The sequence below is a fragment of the Tachypleus tridentatus genome, chromosome 2 (assembly GCF_004210375.1).
Source record: "Tachypleus tridentatus isolate NWPU-2018 chromosome 2, ASM421037v1, whole genome shotgun sequence".
NCBI classification, from domain to species: domain Eukaryota; kingdom Metazoa; phylum Arthropoda; class Merostomata; order Xiphosura; family Limulidae; genus Tachypleus; species Tachypleus tridentatus.
Window position 1 is genome coordinate 71,092,625 of NC_134826.1, and position 25,913 is coordinate 71,118,537.

A 25,913-nucleotide genomic window follows, 5' to 3' on the forward strand; every position below is an offset into this window, starting at 1 on the left:
AGTTTGTGGACTATTAAAAGCATTACATCAACTTTAAATCTGTCAGAAATCTTATATACACAAAACAGATTTAACTTTTAAAAGCTTTGTCTATTTAAAACCTTTTCTTTGTTAACAACTGAAAACAACTTTAATGTTTTCTTTCTTTAGCCTACTTTCTCGATGCAATTTCAGGTTGTAGTTTTTCAGATATTATTTCTCTATGTAAAGAAACACTCAATGCACAGTATTTGAAACTCAACTTGTTCATCTGAAGAAAGCTTCAGTTATTAGGCTTACACACACTCAAAACACACAAAAAAAAACTGTTACAAGTAAGGAACACTAACAACCTTCCTTGAAGATGAGAAAACTTTGGACTTACCAAGTCTACACAGAAACACTACACAGACAAACAGAGGATGTGTTGGCAAAGTTTCAACTTACAAAGCCTACACAGAATCACCACACTGACTAGCAGAGGACATGTGTTTGCAAACTTTGGACTTACCAAATCTACACAGAATCACCACACAGACTAGCAGAGGACATGTCTTGGCAAAGTTTGGACTTACCAAATCTACACAGAATCACCACACAGACTAGCAGAGGACATGTCTTGGCAAAGTTTGGACTTACCAAATCTACACAGAATCACCACACAGACTAGCAGAGGACATGTCTTGGCAAAGTTTGGATTCACTCATATCATCTGCAAGGGCTTCTAAGATATCAATAAGAAGTTCTCGACTTAAGCTACGAATTCGAGGAAGTCGAGCCACCTATAATATAAAGAAGTGTCTCTCTTATTGCTTTAATAGTTATAACAACAAGAATAAAACACCACTACAAGACCAAAACATTCAATGTGTTGTTCTATCTAATGTTTAAGACAAAATGCCAAAATAATTATTAGTTTATAAACAAAAGTAACCCTAAACTAGTCTGCTCCTTAAAGAATGGAATACAATATTAATAACAGTTTCATGTTTGAATGGAGTTTCTTAACACCATAACCTATGTCTTAACTCAGTTCTCTTCTCATCACTAAAACATTTCTATATGGAATCATTACATGACTGTGTTATAGAAATTTTGGAAGATTTGATAAGAATATGGACGGTTACTTTCCAGTCAATATATTTAAGACACAGTACCTTTACATTTGTTAGACAATATGAAAAACTATGTAATATGTCATATTATGATTAGTTTTACTCACATTTGGGGGATTAGTTGGTGATGATGCCTGACCAATTTTGATTAGTTTTGTCCACCATTTCTCCAAGGTGACCAACCTAGTTTAACTAATTTTGAATAGTTTTACACACCTTCAGGAAGTGGTGGACAACCAAGGCTAATTGAACAACCACAATTAATTGATTTCATATAGTTTCAGTCATATTTACTTGAGTTTCAATAATTATACTCACCTCAGAGAAGTGGTGGACAACCAAGGCTAATTGAACAACCACAATGAGTTGATCTTGTACAGTTTCAGTCATATTTACTTGAGTTTGAATAACTATACTCACTTTAGAGAAGTGGTGGACAACTAAGTTTAGTGCATGCTTCTTCATGTCGAAAGCTTGTATTCTGTCTGCTGCTTCCAAAATCTGGGAAAAGATTTCAGATAACCTTTAAACTTACTAATCATAATTAAAATAAAAATATTCAGATGTGCTTTGCAAATGCAAATGCCACAAGTTTCATCAACTAATAAAATTAAATCTGTTAATAAATAGTATGAAAACCTGTCGGATAATATTAACAAACACTAGTAAATGTGGGTTTACACGATGATTAGAATTCAAGGTATTATGGTAAAATTATGCACCATGTTTTATTATTATTGAATGATATTTGACACCACTGAAGGTATTAAGACAAAACTAAATAACAGCAATTGTTGTTACTGAAACATAACCAACAGTTATGAATAAACCTGAAAGATTTACTAAAAACTGAAATCTTAAAAAGTTCAGGACTGTGGTAACTCCATCAACAATTCTTACCTGGATGACATTTTCAAATGTGACATTCATCTCCAAGTTTTGCTTGCAAAAAGCCTAGATACAAGAAAGAAAAATGTGCAAAATATATGGTTTAAAGCTTGCATAACTATAGCACCCTGTATTTATGAAAGAAACACAACTAGACGTAAGATACAAAAACACTTGACATACATCGTAAATGGTTAGTGTTACTAACATAAACATGTTTATGAGTAAATACATTAAATAAAATTACAAGATTATTAGCTTGTGTTATTTTGTATAAGACACAAATGAAATACAAGTTAAATCATAACCTTGACTTTTCCAGATAGCCTATAACAGCATTTGTATCACAATGAAACAATAAGTGCTTTGGTTTTTTTATTTCCAGTTAGTTTTCATTTATGAATTCAGTGAAGTCTCAATTACACTAATTATATTTTTTTATAACCATAATAAAGTTACGTTGATGGTGAAATGATTCACAATAACAACAACTAGGTTGTCTCTAGAACCCATGAGAACACATTCAGCTGTCACCTTTAACAACGAACTTCTCTATGACAAAGGTTTACTTGAAGTTTTTTTAAAATAACTGTGACACCAAAAAATTTAATAGTTTGTTTCAGAACAAAGCCACATCAGGCTATCTGCTGTGTCCACTGAGTGGAATCAAACTTCTTGTTGTCCCAGCAAGGGACATTTAGTGTTATACTTACTACTGTTTCTCACGTAAACTAAGACAGAAGCATGATTACAAGTATTAAACTGTATGTTAAAGCAGTACAACACAGGTTTGTTTTGAAGGGATTTTTTCTTTTATTCTTATGATAAACTTGTTAAAACAAAAGAGACTGTGTATAACAGAAACAAAAACCACAAACAGTATAACAACTTTTGTTATACAGGTAAATATTGCTGAAACAAAAAACTAAGATCAAAGTTTCTGTTCTCTAAAATTCCCCATAACAAAGAAGTTACATAGGTAACTACTACATGTCCTCTTCAACTGGAAACAAGACTTATAAGACATCTCAATGTAAATGAGCTGTCAACTTCTCAAGAGATTTATCTTTTACTCTGAGAAAGGGTCTGCAAGATGTACAGAGAAGAATGGGAATGAATGAATGGTGATCTTACAACTTTCGGACATTTCCTTATCAGTAGCTTGTACGAAAGACAAACAATCATTTGTAATGTTTCTTTTTCTCTCTATTTAAATGACTCTTCCTATAACTTAAATATTGTCCAACTGAGGTCTAGGTCTACAGTGGCTAGTATTTAATACACATCTTTATTTCAATGTATAATCCTGCAAGTTTACTAACTAGCTACTGCCTTTTAATGTAGCTCGTAATATCTTCATGGTTGTGCTTAAACCATAGATGGGTCTTCAATGTCATACAAGTGACATCACTTAGCCATTCAACTTTAACAGATGTTAAGTTTTAACATCCACCTGCATATATCATGAATTTATACGTCCAACTAATTAAAGAGTTTTTAACAGTCTGTATCAACCAATCAACAGTTTTAACATCCAGGTGTATGCAATACAAATTTTTTATACATCCACCTGAACACAAGCTTGTTTGTATTGACTGATAAACAGTTTTAACATCCAGGTGTATGCAATACAAATTTTTTATACATCCACCTGAACACAAGCTTGTTTGTATTGACTGATAAACAGTTTTAACATCCAGGTGTATGCAATACAAATTTTTTATACATCCACCTGAACACAAGTTTGTTTGTATTGACTGATAAACAGTTTTAACATCCAGGTGTATGCAATACAAATTTTTATACATCCACCTGAACACAAGCTTGTTTGTATTGACTGATAAACAGTTTTAACATCCAGGTGTATGCAATACAAATTTTTTATACATCCACCTGAACACAAGTTTGTTTGTATCGACATAAACTGGCATTTCTTGTACAATTGTCACAGATCATTTGTATGCTATACTACTACAAACACTATTACTATTACACAAAACTTATTTATTAACACAATATTAAATACATTAACTCACCTGAAGTCTATTGTTGGTAAAACCATAGAAGTAAGGAGCTGAGAAGAGGTACCTGAGAGATAAATAGTTAAGAGAAAATAGCTTCCAAGTTAACTGACTAACTAACATCATTCACCAAGTTCCACATCACTGTATAAAACAAACATTACCAATGTCAAACCTATCCAAGTAACACAACTGTTATATCACCAAACACTCTGGAGGTTCAGTGTAACAAAACATCATATAACTTTAATGCTGATGTTAAAAAAGCGGCACAGCTCCCTAGATTCATGAACAAATTATCACACACTAACAACTCAGCCTAACAAAGTAACATAATGCACCTAGAATCACTATTTTGTTTTGTATCATGTTAAAGAGTAAAACACAGCGACAGTACTACACAGTACTGCACTTCACGGTGACACACAGTACTGCACTTCACAGTTATGCATAACATGGGTTTTCTTGCACAGAGAAAGACACTTAATTCGACAATTGTTTTTACTACCAGTTTTAAATATACTAAAATTTACCTGTGAGAAAAACAGGTTGAAAACCCTCACTGACACACCCTCCCATGTCAACAACAGTTATAAAAGATGATACTCTCATGCTCTAAGTGAAACAACATTTGTGTACATATCAAAATATGTTGATTTTGACAAACTGTGAGTTGAACGTTAAAATAAGGTAAGGATACAGAGAATCCTCTGGAGGCATGGTAACATCTCCATAGTAGATGTATCGTAATAACGTATGGAAAGACTGCATTGAAGGAATCATTTCACCGATAGCAATCTGAAAAACACAACACCTACACTAACAATCAGTTGACAACATGAGCACAGCAAACTGTATCTAGTTTGGTTAATGGTCTAGTTTAGCCCTGAATTAAACTACTTTTCAAACATTGTCTTCATTAACCATTAGTTTGAATCATGTACACAAAATAATCTAGGTAAGTTATAGTTGGTTTATTCTTGAATTTAAAGATAAAATTATTTTAAAGCCAGAACTAAGTATAAAACTAAATGTTTCCAAGTAATATACTGTGACAGTGTTGTTTTCAGGCATGAAGGAGCGAAACATGGCTTCGAAATAGCTGCATCTTGCAGCAAGAACTGCCTTGTGAGCTGGGATTGGTTGGTCATCTAGCATCAAAGTGATGTCACAGAATTCTGTGCCAGTACCCTTCAGGAATGCTTCCATATCTTGCTCTAAAGTTGTACCTGCAAGAAATAAAGACACGTTTTAGATCCAATATGGCAATGTCAAATAGCTGTTAAAAAGCTACACTGTATTTTTACATTTGTCTACCAATTTCAGACCACTGTCAAAACACTACAATACATTTTTACATCTTCCATAACAATATAAAAGTACTGTTAACAATGTGTTGTACTTTATTCTCATAACAATATCAAACTATGGTTAAACAACCCTGTAGCTTTTATAGTTCCCATAGTAAGTTCAATCTACCATTTACTTTATAACACTATACATTTCTTTGTTTACTCTTAGAAACAGAATATTTTATTCATCAGTACTCAAAAGAAAGAAAAAAAAACTCAACAAGAACTCTTTGTTATAACTATATCTTAAAACTCAACAAGAACTCTTTGTTACATCTTCATTACTTATTAACAGGAGCTGCATATATAAAGTTTTTGAGCTGAGAAGTTTAAAATGGAAGTAACTTTATCTTCTAATCTCCAGCAAATAACAACCTGAATGAGTACACCAATACATTTTAGCTTGACTTTCTAGTTCTAAGATATCGTAAGTATTATTTGTGTATTAAATAACTTGTTGTTTGTAGAGTTCTCTCACTTCTCTATTATTAAACAAGAAATTAGTTTAATGATTAAAAATATTAGTTACAAATTTCTTTTCAGTTCCAACAAAAGGTAAAATTTAAAGGAGAATCTGTGTCACAGAGAACTAATGTTTTCTTTGATTGGCTGAAACCTTTGGTGTGACTTAAGTTTCATCTATTGAGAACTCACAAACACAACTTGGGCTAGCAAAACAAAGAAATGCAGTTAAGCCTCTTATAATGGTGATTTCTATACAGCATTAATGGGGTTTTTAAGTCCTTTGCAATACCAATAAAGCAACCTAACATAATTTCTGTATTTTAATTATGTTATTTAAATACCAAAATTATTTTTGGTTGCTTTATTAGTGACTGCAGAGAACTTACAAACTCCATTAAAAAAATAGTTTACATTTTTTAAATACTGCTTCAGCAATTTGTTTAATATTAATGTTATGTAAAAAGATAAATTTATCACTCTACTCATGAAAACCTTACTTATTCTTACTATATTTAATAATTAAAAAAAAATCTAAGTGGCTCAAACATAAAACCACCATTAAAATGCATTATTTTCATTTCAATACTGTGGCTGTTTTATTTCTTCAATCTCAAAATTTTTTACTACAGTCTTAAAACAATTCACTTCTTATCACATGGTAACCATGTTTATGCAAAAATCAGCCCATTTTTCTTTTAAGCCAAATGTTTGGTTCTCAATTAAAACTAAATGCCAAATAAAAGTGATGTAGGAAACAAATACATCATGATCTAATCCAAACTCATGTTACAAAGAGAAAGGTGGATACACTTTAAGACTGGAAACACGTACAATTTAGAAACAAAATGCTGCAAAATGTGCTATAAGCATTATGTCCTCTGTGGGGATACAACCCAGAGTTACAGCTTTATAAAATGTAATTTAATTACATGTTTGACTTGAAAATACCTGCCAAGTCGCACTGTGGTTCAGTCAAAGGTCGAACAGCAGGCACCTGTCGACGACGGATGATTTCCACCATTAGAGGCTGTGCTATAGTCTCAAACTCTTTACTCATCACAATCTGGTTGTAGTTGCTCTCCTTGACAATAAACTTGAGGCAAAATTCCTGGAAACCAAATTTGTTTCAGTAGTAACATAAAAAAATGCTAAAACTGAAAAAGTCAAACATAGGTTATGTCTGTACATTTAACTCTGTAAGTACTTACAGTTCACTCGAATGTTTTGTTTAGCTGTAAATTTCTTTATATTATATAACAAGATAATTTGTTGCCATTAAATGTCAGCATAATATTATATCCATCTTTAAAATGTTTAATGTATTTTTTATAATTCACAAGCCTCATTATTCATCTTTCACAAAACTATTCTCTGGACTCATTTTACTGAAAAAAAACATGAAAATCCATATTCTTGTGTTTTAACAATTACAACATACTGCAACACTAAACACACACAAAATAATAAAACGTGAAAACATCAACTATAACTCCAGAAGAAAACAATATTCTGGAAAATAATGTTTTTCAAAACATAAGGACAGAATCATTTTCATTAGGTCTTTAATAAGCATGACAACAAGGATGGTCAGTTTGGGATTTAATTTCACAATTTTGGAAAATAATTAAACAATAAATGGAAAAGGTTAAACAGAGAGATACACCATTTAAAAAATTGAGTCCTTTTTAAAAGATACATAACTTCGTAGGTGGCAACTGTAATCTTTCCAGCATAACATGCATGATCAGATGCTGAATAGACTTATTATAATATTAAATAACACTCAGTTTCGAAACTTCAAGAGCACAGTAGTTTATTTATCAAATAATTTGTGGTTAATATGATTGTTTCAACTATTTTTTACAATAATAAAACATATACAATGTACTTCATAAATCAATATGAACAAACAATTTATACAATACTGTGCTCAGACTGCCAGGAAACAAATTTCAGTTTGTGACTGATGTTTGATTTTGATTAGTGCAGGATTTATGCACCAGATGTCTAGAGTTTACAAAGTTTCCCCAAAGGGTGCCTTCAACTATTAGGTAAGAGATGTGAGTTTGTGACAGATGTGCAACTTGCAATGCACATCTGTGGCTGGGGTTTACCATCTTCCCAGAGATTTGAAATACATATCCATGGATTTCAAATTTTGTATAAAACATGGCTGTCAACCCTGAAAATGAAGTTTCATGTGAAAAAACTCCTTCACTCCATAAAAAAGTGTATTTTCTAAATAAACTCTTAAAAGACAATATACACAATAATTTTTCTTTATAACAATACATTTTTGTCCTTCACATGATGCAAGTTCACAAAGACGTATTAGTTCATTCAGTCAGTGCAAATTTGAAGCCTCATGTGTAAAACTAGTCAAAGTGTAATCAAATTTGAAAATTGATAAATTTTTTAAAATTAAACAACCTTATATCTATCAGGTCGTCCCTTAAGTAATGTATGATATTAGGTTGAGTTGATTGATTTAGTGTTTTATGGCACAAAGCAGCGAGGCTATCTGCGCCAGACATTCGGTAAAAATGTAAAAAAAAAAATAAACAAATAAATAAATGTAGTAATAGACATAAATGGAAATGAAGGTAAAACAAAAAAGAATAAAACCAATGTTGACACCTAGTCTACAATGTTAAGATAAAAGGTAGAGTATAAGAAGTTGTAAGGTATTTACTCTAGCAAAAAGGTAATGATCATAACCCGCCAGGAAGACTAACAGGTAAGTTCAAGAACCACCGTCAGTCACCTGAAGTTGGTCTTTCCAGTCCTGGTTCCGGGTTATGTGTCATAGCAACCAGTATCAAAATGTAAAAGAATAGAAGTTTTAAAAGATACATAGCAAAATTGTAACAATGAGTAGTCAAATGTCCAGTAAAAAGATAAAAGTCAAGTAAATGGAGTAAAATTTGTAAAAGTAATTGAAGATAAACGCAAAATGGCAATTAAAACAGAAAATGGCGTAAAAACCAATGTTGACATCTAGTCAGCAAAGTTGTAAAGAACTACCTGTAGCAGAATGGTAATGATCATAACCCGCCAGGAAGACTAACAGGTAAGTATAAAAACCACCGTCAGTCACCTGAAGTTGGTCTTTCCAGTCCTGGTTCCAGGTTATGAGTCAATATGGCCAGTACTAAAAAGTTAAGTAGTAAAAGTGTGAAATGATATGCAGCAAAAGTATAATAACAACTCGCCAGGACGACTAATGAGTAGTTCAAACGGATAGTTCAAACAGTAGCGTTAGTCACCTGAAGTTGGCCTTTCCAGTCCTGGTGTCGAGTTATTTAATGTTCTGGCCATTGTCCAATGTCAAATTGTAGGAGAGAGATTAAAACTGTAAAAAAGGAACCACAATTAAAAAGGTGTAATGAATAAATATGCAACACTTAAATGAGATTAAAAAGATTAATGGCCATTAAAAAATTAAAACATTATCAAGGTGGACAGAGTCACCATCATCAATAACTCTGTCCAATGTTACAGACTGACCCTGGGAAAAAATATGTTTAAAATATTGCCGTCGTTGAGAATTGTAACGATGGCAAGAAAGTAAAACGTGGCTGATAGTGATTTGAGTGTTACACAAACTACACATTAGTGCATTAGTTCCAGATAAAAGAAAATGATGAGTTAAAAAACTGTGACCAATGCGTAGCCTAGTGAGAACAACTTCCTCCTTCCGAACTTTACGGAAGCTAGATGGCCAAAGTCCAATTTTGGGTTTGATTTGAAAAGTTTGTTGTCACGTTGCTCACTCCAAGTGGACTGCCAGCTGGCACGGAGTCGAGCCTTGAAGACAACACCATAGTCCATGTACGGAATAGGCATAGGAGTGATGGTGCTGAAACAGACATATTTAGCTGCCATGTCTGCAAGCTCGTTCCTGCGAATACCAACATGGCCTGGTATCCAGAAAACTGGATTGAAGTAGCTGCTAATGAGAAATGGGCCAGTCGGTTTCGAATATCAGCGAGAATAGGATGTGAGCTAACGTGTAGCGATTCCAAGGCAAGTATAGAACTAAGCGAATCAGTATAAATAGTGCAGTTGGAGTACTGCTCAGCTGCAATATGATCCAGGGCAAGAGATATGGCATACAGTTCAGCAGTGAACACAGAAGCTGTAGAAGGGATTCTGCATGCAACTACTGACCCATAGCAAACCATAGCAGAGCCCACTGAATTACCTGATTTGGAACCATCTGTATAAATGGGAACTGAATGATTGTTTGAAAGATATTCATTGAATAAAAGACAGTACTTCCAATCTGGAGTATCTGCCTTTTTTAGGTGACTGAAAGAAAGGTCACATTTGGGGGCTGTAGTAAGCCATGGTGGGATGGGCCAACCTGTGGAATCTGCAATGTTATCCAAGGACAGACCCAATTCATCCAATTGCGTCCGGATGCGAAGGCCAAATGGAGCAATGACAGATCGTCTGTTCTGAAAAAGTACTGCCCACCGAGGAAGGAAAACACATTTCCAGGTGGGATGCTTTGGTAAGGAATGAAGTTTCAAGTATATTGTAAAGATAGTTGCAAATGGCGAAGGTGTAGAGAAGGTTCATGAGATTCAATGTATATACTTTGAACTGGAGAGGCACGGAAAGCCCCAGTGCAGAGTCGAAGTCCTTGGTGATGAATGGGGTCCAGCATCTTTAAGGCCGAGGGTCTGACAGAGCCATAGACCATTGATCCATAATCGAGTTTTGATCTAATAAGAGCACGATATACCTTTAACATTGAACAGCAATCTGCCCCCCTACTGGTAGAAGAGAGAACACGGAGGATGTTCAGTGCTCTTGTGCATTTGACCCGAAGCTGCTTTAAGTGTGGTATAAAGGTCAGTTTACGATCAAAGATAAGCCTCAAGAACTTGGTCTCCGGGACCAATGGCAGCAAAACTTCACCGATATGAAGTTCAGGATCAGGGTGAATACCCCGTCGACGGCAAAAGTGCATGCATACAGTTTTGGAGAGAGAGAAATTAAAGCCGTTCGCCAGAGTCCACTTCCGTACACAATTGAGGGCGGTTTGTAGTTGCCGCTCAATATATCTCATGTTTGACGACTGACATGAGATGTGAAAGTCGTCAACATACAGCCCATTAGCAACAGTGAGAGGGAGTTGTTCAGTGATGGCATTTATCTTTATACTGAAGAGTGTAACACTTAATACACAGCCTTGAGGGACTCCAAGTTCCTGTACAAAAGAACGGGAAAGTGTCGAACCCACATGAACTTGGAATCTCCTGTCCATTAAAATTTTTTTAATAAACATGGGTAGATGGCCACGTAACCCATATGTATGGAGGTCTCGCAAGACGCCATACCTCCATGTTGTGTCATAAGCCTTCTCTATGTCAAAGAATATTGATACAAGATGTTGGCGGTTGAGAAAGGCTTCTCTGATAGATGTTTCAAGACGAATTAGGTGGTCTGTGGTGGAGTGCTGTCGACGGAACCCACACTGGGTGGGCGAGAGGAGGTTGTTTGATTCAAGGAACCAAACAAGACGAGCATTAACCATCCTTTCTAATGTCTTACAGAGACAGCTCGTCAAAGCAATTGGACAGTAGTTTGAAGGAATCTTGGGATCTTTCCCCTGGCTTAGAGAAAGGTAAAATAATAGCCTGGCGCCAGGCATCAGGAAAAACTTTCTCCTGCCAGATCCGGTTGAAAACAATCAGAAGGACATTAAGAAAAGCAGGAGATAGATGGTGCAGCATGTCATAATGAATATCATCAGGTCCAACAGACGTACTGGCAGACCGATGAAGGGCCATTTTTAGTTCCACCAGGGTAAAGGGACAATTATAGTCAAAGAAACAGTCAGTTCGAAAGGAAAGAGGTGATCGCTCTGCCCGAGTCTTGATGGCCAGGAAGGTGGAGGAACAAGCAGAAGTGCTAGATACCCGGGCAAAAGCTTTCATCTAGAGTGTTAGCGATGTTCTGAACATCAGAGAGTAAGATCGAGAGGGGGACAAAATTGTAGTGCCCATTAACCTTTCGAATCTTGTCCCATATGATCTTGGAACTGGTGGTAGAAGATATGCTGGTTGTGAACTTAATCCAAGATTCCTTCTGGCTTTGACGTCTTACCCACTTAGCATGTGCACGGGCTCGTTGGAAAGCAACCCGGTTTGAAAGTGTGGGATATCTACAAAAAGTATCCCAGGCCCGCTTTTGAGCCTTCCGTGCTAAGTGGCAAGCAGGATTCCACCACGGACAAGGATATCGTGGAAAACGTGTCGAGGTTTTAGGAATACACTGAGCAGCTGCATGTGTAATACAGTCAGTTACCGCTGCTACACAGTCGTCTATTGATGGCTGATTTACGATGGCAGGATCAAGTTCTACGAGAGCAGTGAAAGTGGACCAGTCTGCCTGATCCAGCTTCCACCGGGGGCACGCGGGTAGGGTGGCATTGACCACGGCCAGTCTCTCTCAAAAGGATCGGAAAATGATCACTGCCTAGTGGATTACTGTCAACCCTCCATGAAAAATGGGAGAATAATGAAGGGGAGCAAACTGAGAGATCAATAGTGGTAAAGGACTGACTAGGTGCATGAAAGTAAGTGGAAGAACCAGTATTGAAAAGAGAAAGATTGTGATCAGAGAGCATCCGCTCTACAGATCAGCCCCTCCCATCAATAATAGCACTTCCCCAGAGGGGATGATGTCCATTAAAATCCCCTAGGATTAGAAATGGAGATGGCAATTCTTCAACGAGAGCATCAAGATCTGATTGATCATATGTCTCTCCAGGGGACAGGTACAGAGAACAAACAGTGATGGTATGACCCAAGGAAACACGGATGGCTACAGCCTCCAAGGGTGTGTTGAGTGACAAAGACAGGGTGGGCACGTGTTGATCAACCAACAGTACCACCCCTCCATGTACTCGACCATCACACAACCTGTCATTTCTGTACAGAGAAAACTGCCGAATGGAGACAGTATCAGCAGTTTTGAGAAATGTTTCTTGTAAAGAAAGACAAACAGGATGGTAGGAAGCAATCAGCGTTTTGATATCATCCAGATTAGAACGTAAACCTCGACAGTTCCATTGTATCAAGGTGGCCATTTTTAAGAATGGGTAGGTTAAGTGGCTGGAGAACCCTTCGGTTTACGACCACGTCTTTTTTCTTTACTGTCTTTAGTTGGAGGAGGTCTATCAACCTCCATGGATCCTGCTCTGGGTCGGGTGGGCAGGTTTTTGTTATTGGAAGGGGGAATCCAGTGACTGAGGACGCGAACGAATAATTGTTTTGTCTCTTGTGGTGGGAGAAAAAGATGTATCAGAAGAAATGCCTGTATTTGAAACTGAAGGACGTGGATCTTGAGATTTGTTGGAAGGTATGGGAGGAACAGAGATGGGTGTGGAAGTCGATTCATCAACCTTTTTAACCACGGAGGTCAAAAGGCTTTCCATTTGTTTTGAAAACGATTCTCTTGGAGGCACAGAGAGATCTGTCTGCACTCCCACTATAGTTGTGGAATGAAGTGCAGCAGCATATGTCCGAGATGGAGTTGTGGACAGCAATTTCCGAGCCTCAGGATAACTAATGTTATGTGTCGTTTTCAAACGCTGCACCTCTTTTTCCTCCAACCATTTTGGGCAAGAATGAAAGTAAGAGGGGTGAGAACATTGCAGTTTACGCAATGTGGGTTCATGTCACAGTCACAGGCATCGTGGTCCTTGCCTCCACAACGAGCACGTGTCAGGGAACCACGACAAGATGTCTTTGAGTGGCCGAATCCTGCAAATGAGATAACCTGCCTTGATGGTGTCAGGTGCACGTGGTGAAGTAAATGTTAAAACGAGGGTATTTGTTGGCAGTGTAACTCCATCTTTGCGAGTGGAGATGCGCCTCACTGCAGAAACTCCTTGAGTGGAGAGACCAGCGACAATCTCTGACTCGAAAACGTTCTTCAAATCCCTTTCAACAATAACTCCTCGTGAAGAATTCAAGGTAGCGTGGGGTGTAACCTCAATAGGTATATCCCCAATTGCCTTTGAATTCAAGAGGAGTTCACTGTGTTGGGATGTGGATGTTTCAACCAATATGTCACCAGATCGAAGTTTCTTTACTGACTTTGGAGAGCCAGCAAGTCCCTCTATTCCCTTTTGAATAAAAAAGGGGACATTTGCCCTAAAGGTTTTCGAAGAGAATGTAATATAAGAGAATGAGGTAATGCGTGTGTTACTGATGTTGAAGATTGCTGTTCTGAGTATTCAAGACGTGGTCGCTACCCATTGACTGTTTTTTTACAATTTTATTTAAATTTTTTAGAGGATCCATAGGAAAAAGAAAAAATTTCGGTACCCACTGATCCCACCCACCATGGAGCCCTACAAGGGGACGCACTACAAAGTCACGCAAGGACAATGCAGCAACGCCAGGGTTTCGTGAGCACTATACCCAAACACCAGCATCAGGCACAATGTCCACAACACCCGTTGAGAACTTCCAACACTGGTACTTGGTTGACTCTAGCCCAAGTAGACCAGCCGATTGACCCAAGGGGGGCCACCCAAAGGCCGCCCGTCTACAGGAATTCGAGGCCAAAGTGGTGTGTTAGGGTTGGACCCCTCAACCACCAGGATCCTCTCCTCCCCTTCATGGGTCACCACTCATGGCAAACACGTGGGTGGATGTTTAGATCCCAGAGAAGGTAACCAGATAGAACAGAACCTTCCCTGGGAGGTCCCCTCACCACGTACAGGAATCCACACCGAGGGGATTAGGTTGAGAAAAAAAAGAAAGGATTTCAAACACTTTTAATGTTATTTAATCAATAATGTGTGTTCCATTATTATTAATTACTTCCTGCCAATGATTCACAAAAGCTTCTGAATGCCACTTCTATAAAATTCTTGGAATTTGGAGGAAAAGAATGTAGAGAGGGTAGTTTCGACATCTTCATGTGTTCCAAGCTCTTTTCCATCAAGATAGTTCTACAACTTCGGAATATATGATAATCAGATGGGACAAGGTCTGGAGAATAAGGAGGATGTGGAAATTTTTCCCAGTCTAGCTCTTCAGTCTTTGCAGATGTGATCCTTGCTCTATGGGGCCATGCATTATCCTGGTGTAACAAAACACCTTTATGATTGATCAAAGCATGCCTCTTTTCTTTCAGTGTAACATTCAAGTGCTCTAACTGTTGACAACAGAAGTCTGATGTAAATGTTACACTGAGTGGCAGCAATTCAAAGTGGATCACACCAACAATATCCCATTAAACACTTAATGAGACTTTCCTAAGGCTGAGGTTCACTTTGTACTGTGCTTTAGCCAGTTTACCTGCACTGAGCCATTGTCTGAAGTACTTAATAAGTTTATAAAATATCCATTTTTCATCTCCAGTCATTAACCTGTCCGGAAAAAGTGAGATACGTTCACAAAAGTGCAGAGAAGTGTAAATGTTTACTTTCGCTCTAAGGTTGGCTTCTGTCAAATCATGGGGGACCCATATTCCAAGTTTTGATACCTTACCAAGCTGTTGCAGATGATGGTGAACTGTTGAATAGGTTGAATTAAGCTTCTGTGCTAGTTCTTCAACTGTTACAGCACAATCTTCAAAGCCCAGCCAGCAGCAAGTTATCTTTAAACTCAACAGGACAACCTGAACATGGCGCATCACTTAAGCTGTAGTCACTTGATCTGAACTTCTGAAACCACCTTCAACATTTTCTTTCATTGAGAGACTCCACATCATAAACACCTTGAATGTTTCTTGTAGTTTTTGCTGCACTATTGCCTTTTTTAAACTCAAAGCATTATATGCCTAATGTGATTTTCAGACACATCCATCTTCATAAGGGTTTATTTGATAAATTATCTGAAAAAGTGGAGTTGGATTAATTTCTTTTATTTGTCTGAACATTTTTATACATGTACTACTATATATTTTAGTCATTAAAGCCTTTTACAAAGACAGAAATGATGATACACCTTGTATTAAATTTTCAGACATTGCTTGTGGGATGACCTGATACATTTCTTTTTTTCATTAAATTATTAATTTAAAAATAAATTACTTATTAAACATACCAATTAGTCTAATTATGTATGCAAGGAACCACGCACAGCTTGTATAATGTGCTTGCCATTTTCTGACAGTGCAAGACTAGCTGCACTGTACAAGAATGTTAAAACAAATATTTAGTTAATGTATTTATAAAAGAGGTTAAACAATACAGGAGACTACAGTTGGACAAATTACGACACCATAACCAGAAAATGAAAGGTAACTTTTGTGACAGAGCCAAAAAGTCACCTTCCATGTTCTTCTAAAAAATATAATCAAAACATCTGAATTTGTACAGCAAGTATTCACATCAATACATGAGACAAAACAATAGACTTCAAAGTAAGTGCCAAAAAGTGTGATAATACAACGAGTGTACATATCACTGATGTGTTTGATAAAGTCAAGAAACAATTCCCCCTTTCAAAAAAACTAGTCCTGACGTCAAGCAAAGAGCACAAACCTTGATGAAGTCCAGTTTAAGATCTGAGGCATTTTGCAGGGCCACAAGAACATTTCTGTGATTGACAGCTGATTCTAGGTACTGTACACAAAGCTGCTCTAGTCGCATCATGTGGAACTAATATTGGAGAACAATATGATACTGATTTTTAATCAAATAATATTATCCACTAAACACTCATCTCTGATTCACTCTAAATGAGTTCTGTATACAAAAAACCCCATTAGAACGATAAATTAAACTTTCCTGGTTGAATATACATCAACCTGAATATAAAGAAACAACAAAAGAATAACTGGAAAACATTCAAGATCAGTTAAAAATCTAATTAAGAATAGAATAAATATCTTTTAATCAACAAAAGACAATGAATATCAACATTACACAAAATAAACTGAGACTGCAACACTTCCTTGAAATAAGACCATAAAAACTACAAGAAATGAGAACTATTAAAATTTATATTACTAGATCTTACCTGTACAGTAAGTTGATAAACACCATTAAAAGTACAAATATAAGTAAAGAAAAAATTACTAAATGTTTTACATTACCTGTACAGTTAGTTGGTAGGTAGGTATTTTTTATGTTTATTGGCACAAAGCTACTAGGCTATCTGTACCAAACAAGATGTAGTACATTATAATGGTACATGGAAATGAAGATAAAAATACATAAAATATGTAAAATTAAAACCAGCCAGGAAGACTGAAGCATTAAGTTCAAACTTGCTGTCAGTCACCTGAAGTTGGTCTTTCCAGTTCAGGTCAAAATAAAATTAAAATGTGTAAAATAAATCATGCTAAAACAGTGTATAATCCAATAAAAACCGTGAATTAAGATTAAAAGACCAATGACTCCTAAAAATGTAAAAACATGAGCGAGGTGGCCAGTATCATCTATAACATTGGCTAATGTCAAGGACAAACCTACCTGAAAAATATGTTTGAAATGGCATCGTCGTTCTTGGTTGTAACGACGACATGATAATAAAATATGTATGATTGTGACCTGAGTGCCACACAGACCACACATTGGTGCATCAGTACCAGATAAAAGGAAGTGGTGAGTTAAAAAACTATGGCCAATGCATAGCCTTACCAAAACAATTTCCTCCCTTCTATCTTTACAGAAACAAGATGCCCAAAGAGCTAAAGAAGGCTTGATTTGGAAAAGCTTATTATTTCATTGCTCACTCCAGGTCGACTGCCAACTGGTGTATAGTCAGGTTTTGATAACTGGACCAAAGTCCATGTATGGAAAAGGGATGGTGGTGATAGAGCCAGAGCAGTTGGTCTTTGCTGCTCTGTCAGCTAGCCCATTCCCACGAATACCAACACTACCTGGTATCCAAAAAAACTGGATATAGATAGATGATATAGAGAGATGGGCCAGTTTGTTTTGGATATTGATAAGAATAGGATGGTAACAAACATGGAATGATGTCAGGGCCAATAGACAGCTGAGTGAATCAGTATAGATCATATAATTCATATATTGCATAATTTCAATATGATTCAGGGCAAGAGAAATGGCATACAATTTGGCAGTGAACACAAAAACTATAGAGGGGATTCTGTGTGCAATAAACTGAACAGTATCAAACCATGGCAGAACCTACAGTCACCTGATTTTGAACCATCCATATATATGGGAATGGATGGATTGTTTGAAAGATGTTCAGCAAATGAAGAGTGATATTTCCAATTGGGAGTACCAGCCTTCCTCAAATGACTCAAAGATAGGTCACAGTTGGGGATAGTAATTAGCCATGGTGGAAGAGGCCAAACTGTTGATACTGTGATGTTATTCAAAGATATATCCAATTTTTTTTTATTGTGCCCAAATATGAAGGCTAAAAGAAACAATGGCAGATTTTCTATTATAGAAAAATGTGGCCCACTGAGGATGGAAAACACAACCCCAAGTAGGATGCTGTGGTAAAGAGCAAAGTTTGGAAGCATACATAAGAGACAGTTGCAAATGGCAAATATACAGAGGGGTTCATGGGACTCCACATATAAACTTTGGACTGGAGAAGCATGAAAGGCCCTAGTGTAAAGCTGAAGCCCCTCATGGTGGATAGGATCCAGCATTTTCAGTGCTGAGGTTTTGGTAGAACCATAAACCATAGACCCATAGTCAAGTTTGGATCGGATAAGGGCACAATAAATTTTAAGCATGGAGTATTGATCTGCTCCCCAAGAGGCGGAAGACAGGATACAGAGGATGTTTAGTGCTCTTATACATTTGATACGAAGTTGCTTAATGCGGGAAATAAAGTTTAATTTACAGTCAAATATAAGATTTAAGAACTTTGCCTCAGGGACAACAGGAAGTACAGCATCATCAATATGAAGTTCTGGATCTGGATGAATACCCTGTTGGCAGCGGAAATGTACACAAACAGTTTTAGAGAGAGAAAGCTGAAAACCATTTGCTGTAGTTCACATAAGCATATGATTGACTGCAGTCTGTAGCTGCTACTCAATAAACCTCATTTTTGATGACTGACATGAGATGTGAAAGTCATCAACAAAAAGACCATTTACAATTGTAGGGGGTAGCTGTTCACAGATGGCATTAATCTTTATAATGAAAAATGTGACACTCAGAACAGAGCCCTGAGGGGCTCCAAGTTCCTGTGTGACAAAATGGGAAAGTGTTGAGCCCACATGGACCTGGAATTGGCAGTTCATTAAAAAATTCTTAATAGAAAGTGGCAAATTGCCACACAATCCATATGAGTGAAGATCTTGTAAGATGCCATATCTCCATGTTGTATCATAAGCTTTCTTTAAATAAATAAATAAAAAAAAACAAAATGTTGTTGCTTCAAAAAGTCTTCTCTAACTGATGTTTCAAGACGAATTAAGTGGTCTATCGTGGAGCATCGTCTTCGGAACCCACATTGAGTGGGTGAGAAGGTTGTTTGATTCAAGGAACCAAACAAGACAAGCATTAATCATCCTCTTTGAGGTCTTACCAAGACAACTTGTCAAAGCAATGGGATGGTAATTTGAAGGAATCTCTCGATCCTTCCCAGGTTTAAGAATAGGGAGTACAATAGCTTGGCACCAAGCATCAGAAAAGACATTCCCCTGCCTTATCCAGTTAGAGACAGCCAGAAGAATAGTGAGAGAGGCAGGAGAAAGGTGGCATAGCATCTCATAATGTATATCATCAGGTACAACTGATGTATTGCCAGACCAATGAAGTGCAAGTTTGAGTTCCACCAGTGGGCAATTGTAGTCATAGGAACAATCAGTCAAAAAGGAAAGAGGCAGATGTTCAACACGTTTTAATAGCAAAGAAGGAAGGGAATGAGTTTGAAGAGCTAGATACATGAAAGAAACATTAATCAAGAGTACCAGCAATGCTCTGAACATCAGCAACTTCATGGTCATTGGATATTAAGAAAGAGAGGGTGGCTGAAGTATACCAACTGCTCACCTTCTGGATCTTGTCCCATATGACTTTTGAACTGGTGGTTGAAGAAATGCTGGAGGTGTATTTAATCCAAGATTCCTTCTGGCTTTGATGACTAACTCGCCAAGCATGAGCATGGGCTTGCTGAAATGCAATGCAGTTTGAAAACGTGGAGTATCTATAAAATTTATCCCAAGCATGTTTCTGAGTTTTTCGTGTTATATAACAAGCAGAAATTCCAAAATGGGTGGGGATGCTGTGGAAAAACGTCAAGGTTTTAGTGATGTACTGAGCAGCTGCTTGGATAATACAATTAGTTACTGCTGCTACACAATCATCTATCAATGATTTACATAAGATGACAGGATCAAGTTCCAAGAGAACAGTGAAAGAGGGCCAGTTGGCCTGGTCCAACTTCCACTGAGGCACACGGGTCAGGTGGCACTGACCACAGCCAATCTCTCTTAATATGATAGGTAAATGATCACTAACCCGTGGATTGATGTAAACCTAACTAAGAAAAGCAAGTGAAAAGCAAAGATAGAAAGATCTATTGCAGTAAATGACTGACTGGGTGCATGAAAATAAGTGTAAGGGCCAGTATTGAAGAGAGACAGGTTGAGATTCAGGAGCATATGCTCTATAGTATGACCCTTCACATCAATACTAGAACCATCCCAGAGGGGATTATGCCCATTAAGATCCCCCAAAATTAAAAAGGGGGTTGGCAGTTGCTCAATGAGGGTATCAAGGTCTGAGGGATGATAATTTTTTCCAGGGGTAAGGTACAGAGATTAAACAGTGATGATACAACCCAAGGAGATACAGATGGCTACAGCCTCCAAAGGCGTATTCAATGACAAAAACTGGGTGGACACATGTTGATCAACCAGCAGTGCTACTCCTCCATGTCCTTGTCCTACACATGACCTGTCATTTTGGTAAAAGGAGTATTGTCAAATTTTGACTGTATTTGTAGGTTTTAAAAATGTTTCCTGTAAAGAAAGACAATTGGGATGATAAAAGTCAATCAAATCCTTGGTGTCATTCACATATGATTGAAAACTTCGACAGTTCCATTGAATTAGCGTGGCCATTTGTCTTTATTTTGGATGAGAATATGGCAAGGAGACCTTCTGCTTACGACCACGCTTTTTCTCTTTACTGGATGTGGGTCGGTCACTCTCTAGTGATCCTGCTCTGGATCGAGCAGGCAGGACGGAGTTTGTAGACATACGTTCCAGTGATTCAGGATGTGAACAAATGGGTTGTTTAATTTTTGGGGTGTCAAGAGAGGAAGACCCCATGGAAACATCTGGGCTTGAGCAAGGTAAAGTTAGGAAATAACTAGAAGATGTGGTAGGGACAGAGATAGAAGTAGATACTGATTCATTAACTTTGTTGATTTTGGAGGGTACTAGATTAAGATGTGCTGCTAATGATTCTGTAGGAGCTATGGAAAGGTCTACCTGCACTCCTACTGTAGCAGTGGAATGGATTACAGCAGAATAAGTCCAAGATGGAATTGGGAACAGTAATTTCTGAGCCTCTGAATAAGTAATATTTAGAACTGTCTTAAGATGTTGTTCTTCTTTCTCTTCCACCCATTTAGGGCAAGAAGTAAAATAGGAAAGATGTGGACCATTACTGTCAACACAATGTGGTTCTAGTTGACATTTAAAAGTATCATGGTCTTTACCAGCACAACGGGCACATGTTAAGGAACCACAGCAAGATGTTTCTGAGTGAAAACATCTAAAAGGGTCAGGAATATAAGGTTGTACTTTACAATTCAGATATCCTGCTTTGATTGTGGTAGGACAACACAATGCTGTAAATGTTAATATTAAAACATATGTTGGCTCCATAATCCCATCTCTACGAGTAAAAATTCAGCGCGCGGCTGTAACGCCTTGGCTGGTAAACCTACGAGGATCTCTGACTCTGAAATGGTCTTTAAATTCCTCTCAACTGTAATTCCTCTGGAAGAATTCAAAACAGAATGATGAGTAACCTCAATGGGTATATGCACAATGGCCTTTGACTTCAAGAGGAGTTTAGAATGTTGTGATGAAGCTATTTTTACTAAAATGTCCCCAGATTGTAATTTTTTTTAACAGTTTAGGTGAGCCAGCAAGCCCTTCTGAATAAAAAATGGAGACATCTGCTCTAAGGGTTTTTCAGTTAAAGAATGTATGATTGAAAATTGCAGGACAGGTTCAAGTTGTGAGTTTGACAATACAGAATCATCAATGCATGGTTGTTTGCTGGTAGTCGAATTTTTCTCTATGCTGTCGTGCTTGTTTATTTTTTCTATTTAAGGGGTACCTATAGTAAAACAGGAATATTTTGGCACCCACTGACCCCACCCACCATGGAGCACTACAAGGGGACACACTACAGTGCCACATAAGGTCACTGCAGCAACGGCAGGGTTTCGTGAGCTATACCCAAGCACCAATATCAGACATAATGTCCACTACACCTGTTGAGGATGTCCTATGCTGGCACTCAGTTGACTCTGGCCCAAATGGACTAGCTGACTGATCTTGAGGGGGTCACCCCAAGACCGTCCATCTACAGGAATTCAAGGCTAAAGTGGTGTGTTGGAATTAGACCCTTCAACCACCAGGATCCTCTCCTCCCTTCATGGGTCACCATGAACGGTAAGCACGCAGGTGGATGTTCAGATCCCAGAAGAGACAAGCTGAAAGTACAGAACTTTCTCTAGGAGGTCCCCTCACCACATACAGGAATCCACACTGAGGGGACAGTTAGTTGATAAACATCATTAAAAGAACAAATATAAGTACAGAAAGAATTGCTAAATGTTTTACATTACCTGTACAGTTAGGTGAAAAACATCATTAAAAGATCAAATACAAGTAAAGAAAGAATTACTAAATGTTATACATTACTTGTACAGATAGTTGGTAAACATTATGAAAAGAACAAATATAAGTAAAGAAAGAATTATTAAATGTTTCATCTTACCTACACAGTTAGTTAGTAAACATCATTAAAAGAACAAATACATACAAATAAAGAAATAATTACTAAATGTTTTACATTACTTGTACAGTTAGTTGGTAAACATCATTAAAAGAAGAAATAACAGTGAAGATAGATTACTAAATGTTTTATCTTACCTGTACAGCTAGTCGGTAAACATCCATCATTAAAAGAACAATCTTGTTACTAAGTGGATCTCTACCTAATAAGGAGAAAAGAAAACTAATTCATGATTTATGTAGATATTAACAGATAAAACAAAAAGTGTTTAAGATACCAAGAATGTGTCTTGTATATTATATAATTATATATTATAAGTTACAAAAAACGTGACAAAATTTGCAGTACTGTAAAAAGAAGACCATTCACTATGCATTTGTATTTCTAATCAAACTATTCTGGAATCTTAACTTAGATTGTGATTTTTAAACTTCCAACTAATGATGTCAGATTGTACTTTCTTAATCTGTTCGTAGACAGAATTGTTAATTAAAAATCTAGAAAGTTGGAACATATATACATCTGTGCACTGTATTTTTACAGAACTGTAATAAACAGAGTGAGAGAAATATAATACTTTTTCTCCTTAAAACACTAAATAAATGATGTTTTTTGTTTTACAAATTTAAACTTTAACTAAGAGGTCCTTCCAATACCTGGAGACCAAATGAGATCTCGCCACAAATTGGACAAGGTCCAGCTAGATAGCATTTACATTTATACAAAACTTTCTAAGTTTGTGAACAACACAATACACACACTTCAAATCAAGATTCACCATGATTTTTACAACATTTCCAGTGGTTTTCACATTGCAGTAAGAAATAGAATCAACCATTTGTCAAATCATAATGAATTGTAATATGTAACAAATTTAAATTTTGTTTGTGAAGAAGGAATATGTTACGTCTACAAGTGTTGGATGAAGAGTTCCGTGAAAGGAAGTAATGAAAAACAATTTCTAAAGTACATCATGTTGTAAATGGTTACATTCTAGTGAGTCATGCACCATGCAGTAAATGGTTATATCCTAGAAAAGTCATGTAAATATATCTTAAATGTGAGTCAGGTAGTTTTTGTTTCTTGCTTCACTTCATTTTCTGCAATTAAAAATAGTATGTTTGACAACTCATATTATGGATAAACATTTGTACAACTGTCCATGCAAACACGTGGTAAGCACAATCAAAGACAGTATTATTTCAAACTATAATAACATGAAATCAGCTTACTTTTCTTAGTAGGGTCTATACGATCAGTATATATGTAAGTAAGAACAAGTTCAAAAGCTTCAGGGACAGCATCTTTCAACCTGACTTGTAGCAAAGGTGTGTTCTGCTTGCCTGACATCTGGTGGTAGTCATACACAGCAGTCTGCTCCAGCTAATTGGCAAAAAAAAATCTTATTTTGTACTCACTGAACCTTGTTTTTTAAGGTATGTATTTAGCACAGTAATAAGTGTAAAGTTTTACAAGTCTATTTTACCATTTCTTTGTATCTGTGTCTTGCTTGTCAAGCCTTGCTCCTTAAAGTATGCATTTAACCCTTAAAGAGTGGGAACATTGCAGGTAGCTGCATCAATTGATGATGGCTGCCATTTAAGGGTTAACAAAATAATAAATGTAAAGTTTTATAAGTCTATCTTACCATTTCTCTGTGTCTGTCTCTTGCTTGTCGAACCTTGTTTCTTAACCAATGGGAGCGAGCTGCAACAAACCCTACATGGGCAGGAATCTTGTGCTCTTCCTAAAGCCAAGGACATAAGTTACCCACAGTTTAACACAATTTCTAAAATTTATTTGTAGGTGTAAAGGTACAGTAATAATTGCTATCTCTTAAGTTAAAAAAGACTACACAAAAACAGATTAAGGTTTAAAAACTGTACCTGGTAAGTAAACATATCTCAGAATTAAACTACATACTGCATGACAATATTAAATATTATTATAGTTTCATATCAAGCTGCATGAACTCAGCAACTACTATCTTTAAACTCAAACAGAAGAATGAAAATAAAAAGTTTAAACTCTATGACTGAAAAACATTATTACATGGTAACTGTCTACTTTTCAGTGAAAATAAACTGAAACAATAATTTCACTCTCTTTTCAGTAAAACTACATTAGCTTTAAACATTATTTATAATGAATTAAAGATTTAAAGTTTTAATATATGCGTACAGAATCCAATTCACCTCTCCCACCAGGAATTCCACGTCACAGAACTGTCGACTCTCTAATAATTTACCAAAGTCTTCATGTAGGGTACATTTTGGATAACAGGAGAACTGGAAGCGAAACATTTCTCCACTGCGAACGTTGTTGTCAACAGTTCCTCCAAATATGTACATAGCATCCCCAATCACAGCTGCAGCATGGAAGAGTCTTCCCGAAGGCACCTGATGATTAATGTATCAATTTTTAGAAGAAAATGTCCTCAGCTTTCAAAAACCACAAAACTTAAGTTTTGTTTATTTGAGGAAGAGTTAACAAAATCTGTGTATATATACACTATCATTGTATTCCTAGTTAAGTATTCAAAACAAAACATCAGAATAATGTTGATATCTACAGTTAACCCTTTGAGTGCTTAATTAAATCTTAAGTGGATTCTCTAAAACTGTTAATTAATGAAATTTTAAAATTTACCTTTTTGAGCATTTTTAAATATTTAAATCCACTAGCTGTTCTTCTGTCCAATGATATACATAAGTGCAATACTAAGGTGGGAAATTCTAGGATGTGCATCTCCATTGTTGCACTATGAGTAAATATTTTGTGACACCATTTGGCAAATCTGCTGTTGTGCCAAATGACAATAAATGTCAAATTGGATGAATCCAATTATACTAACCAAAGAGTTAAGATTTGTTTGTTCTTTTTAAATTTTGCTCAAACCTATATGAGGGCCATCTGCACTAGCTATCCCTAATTTAGCAATGTAAAACAAAAAGGAAGGCAGCTAGTCATCACCATCTTAGATTACTCTTTTACTAACGAATAGTTAGATTGATCATCATTTTATAATGCTCCCACAGCTGAAAGGTTAAGCATATTTGGTAGGATAGGGAACTGAACCAGTGACCCTCAGATTGCAAGTCAAGCATCCTAACCATCTAGCCATGCTGGGCCCATT

At 36.6% G+C, this 25,913-nt stretch overlaps 1 protein-coding gene across 8 annotated transcripts in view; it reads right to left on the bottom strand.

Annotated features, from left to right (window-relative positions):
- Lztr1 (Leucine zipper like transcription regulator 1) overlaps positions 1–25,913 on the bottom strand; it is a 75,256-nt gene that overhangs the window by 37,355 nt on the left and 11,988 nt on the right. For all 8 annotated transcript variants that reach the window (XM_076488416.1, XM_076488411.1, XM_076488415.1 and 5 more), the window contains 12 exons: positions 24,973–25,176; positions 24,426–24,524; positions 24,010–24,160; positions 22,915–22,979; positions 16,337–16,453; positions 6,769–6,928; positions 5,054–5,232; positions 4,704–4,801; positions 4,019–4,070; positions 1,995–2,048; positions 1,515–1,595; positions 619–761 (listed from right to left, as the gene is read on the bottom strand). In XM_076488416.1, coding sequence (XP_076344531.1) covers positions 624–761; positions 1,515–1,595; positions 1,995–2,048; positions 4,019–4,070; positions 4,704–4,801; positions 5,054–5,232; positions 6,769–6,928; positions 16,337–16,453; positions 22,915–22,979; positions 24,010–24,160; positions 24,426–24,524; positions 24,973–25,176 — 1,398 coding nt within the window. In that variant the 3' untranslated portion in view covers positions 619–623. The remainder of the gene's footprint in view (positions 1–618; positions 762–1,514; positions 1,596–1,994; positions 2,049–4,018; positions 4,071–4,703; positions 4,802–5,053; positions 5,233–6,768; positions 6,929–16,336; positions 16,454–22,914; positions 22,980–24,009; positions 24,161–24,425; positions 24,525–24,972; positions 25,177–25,913) is intronic.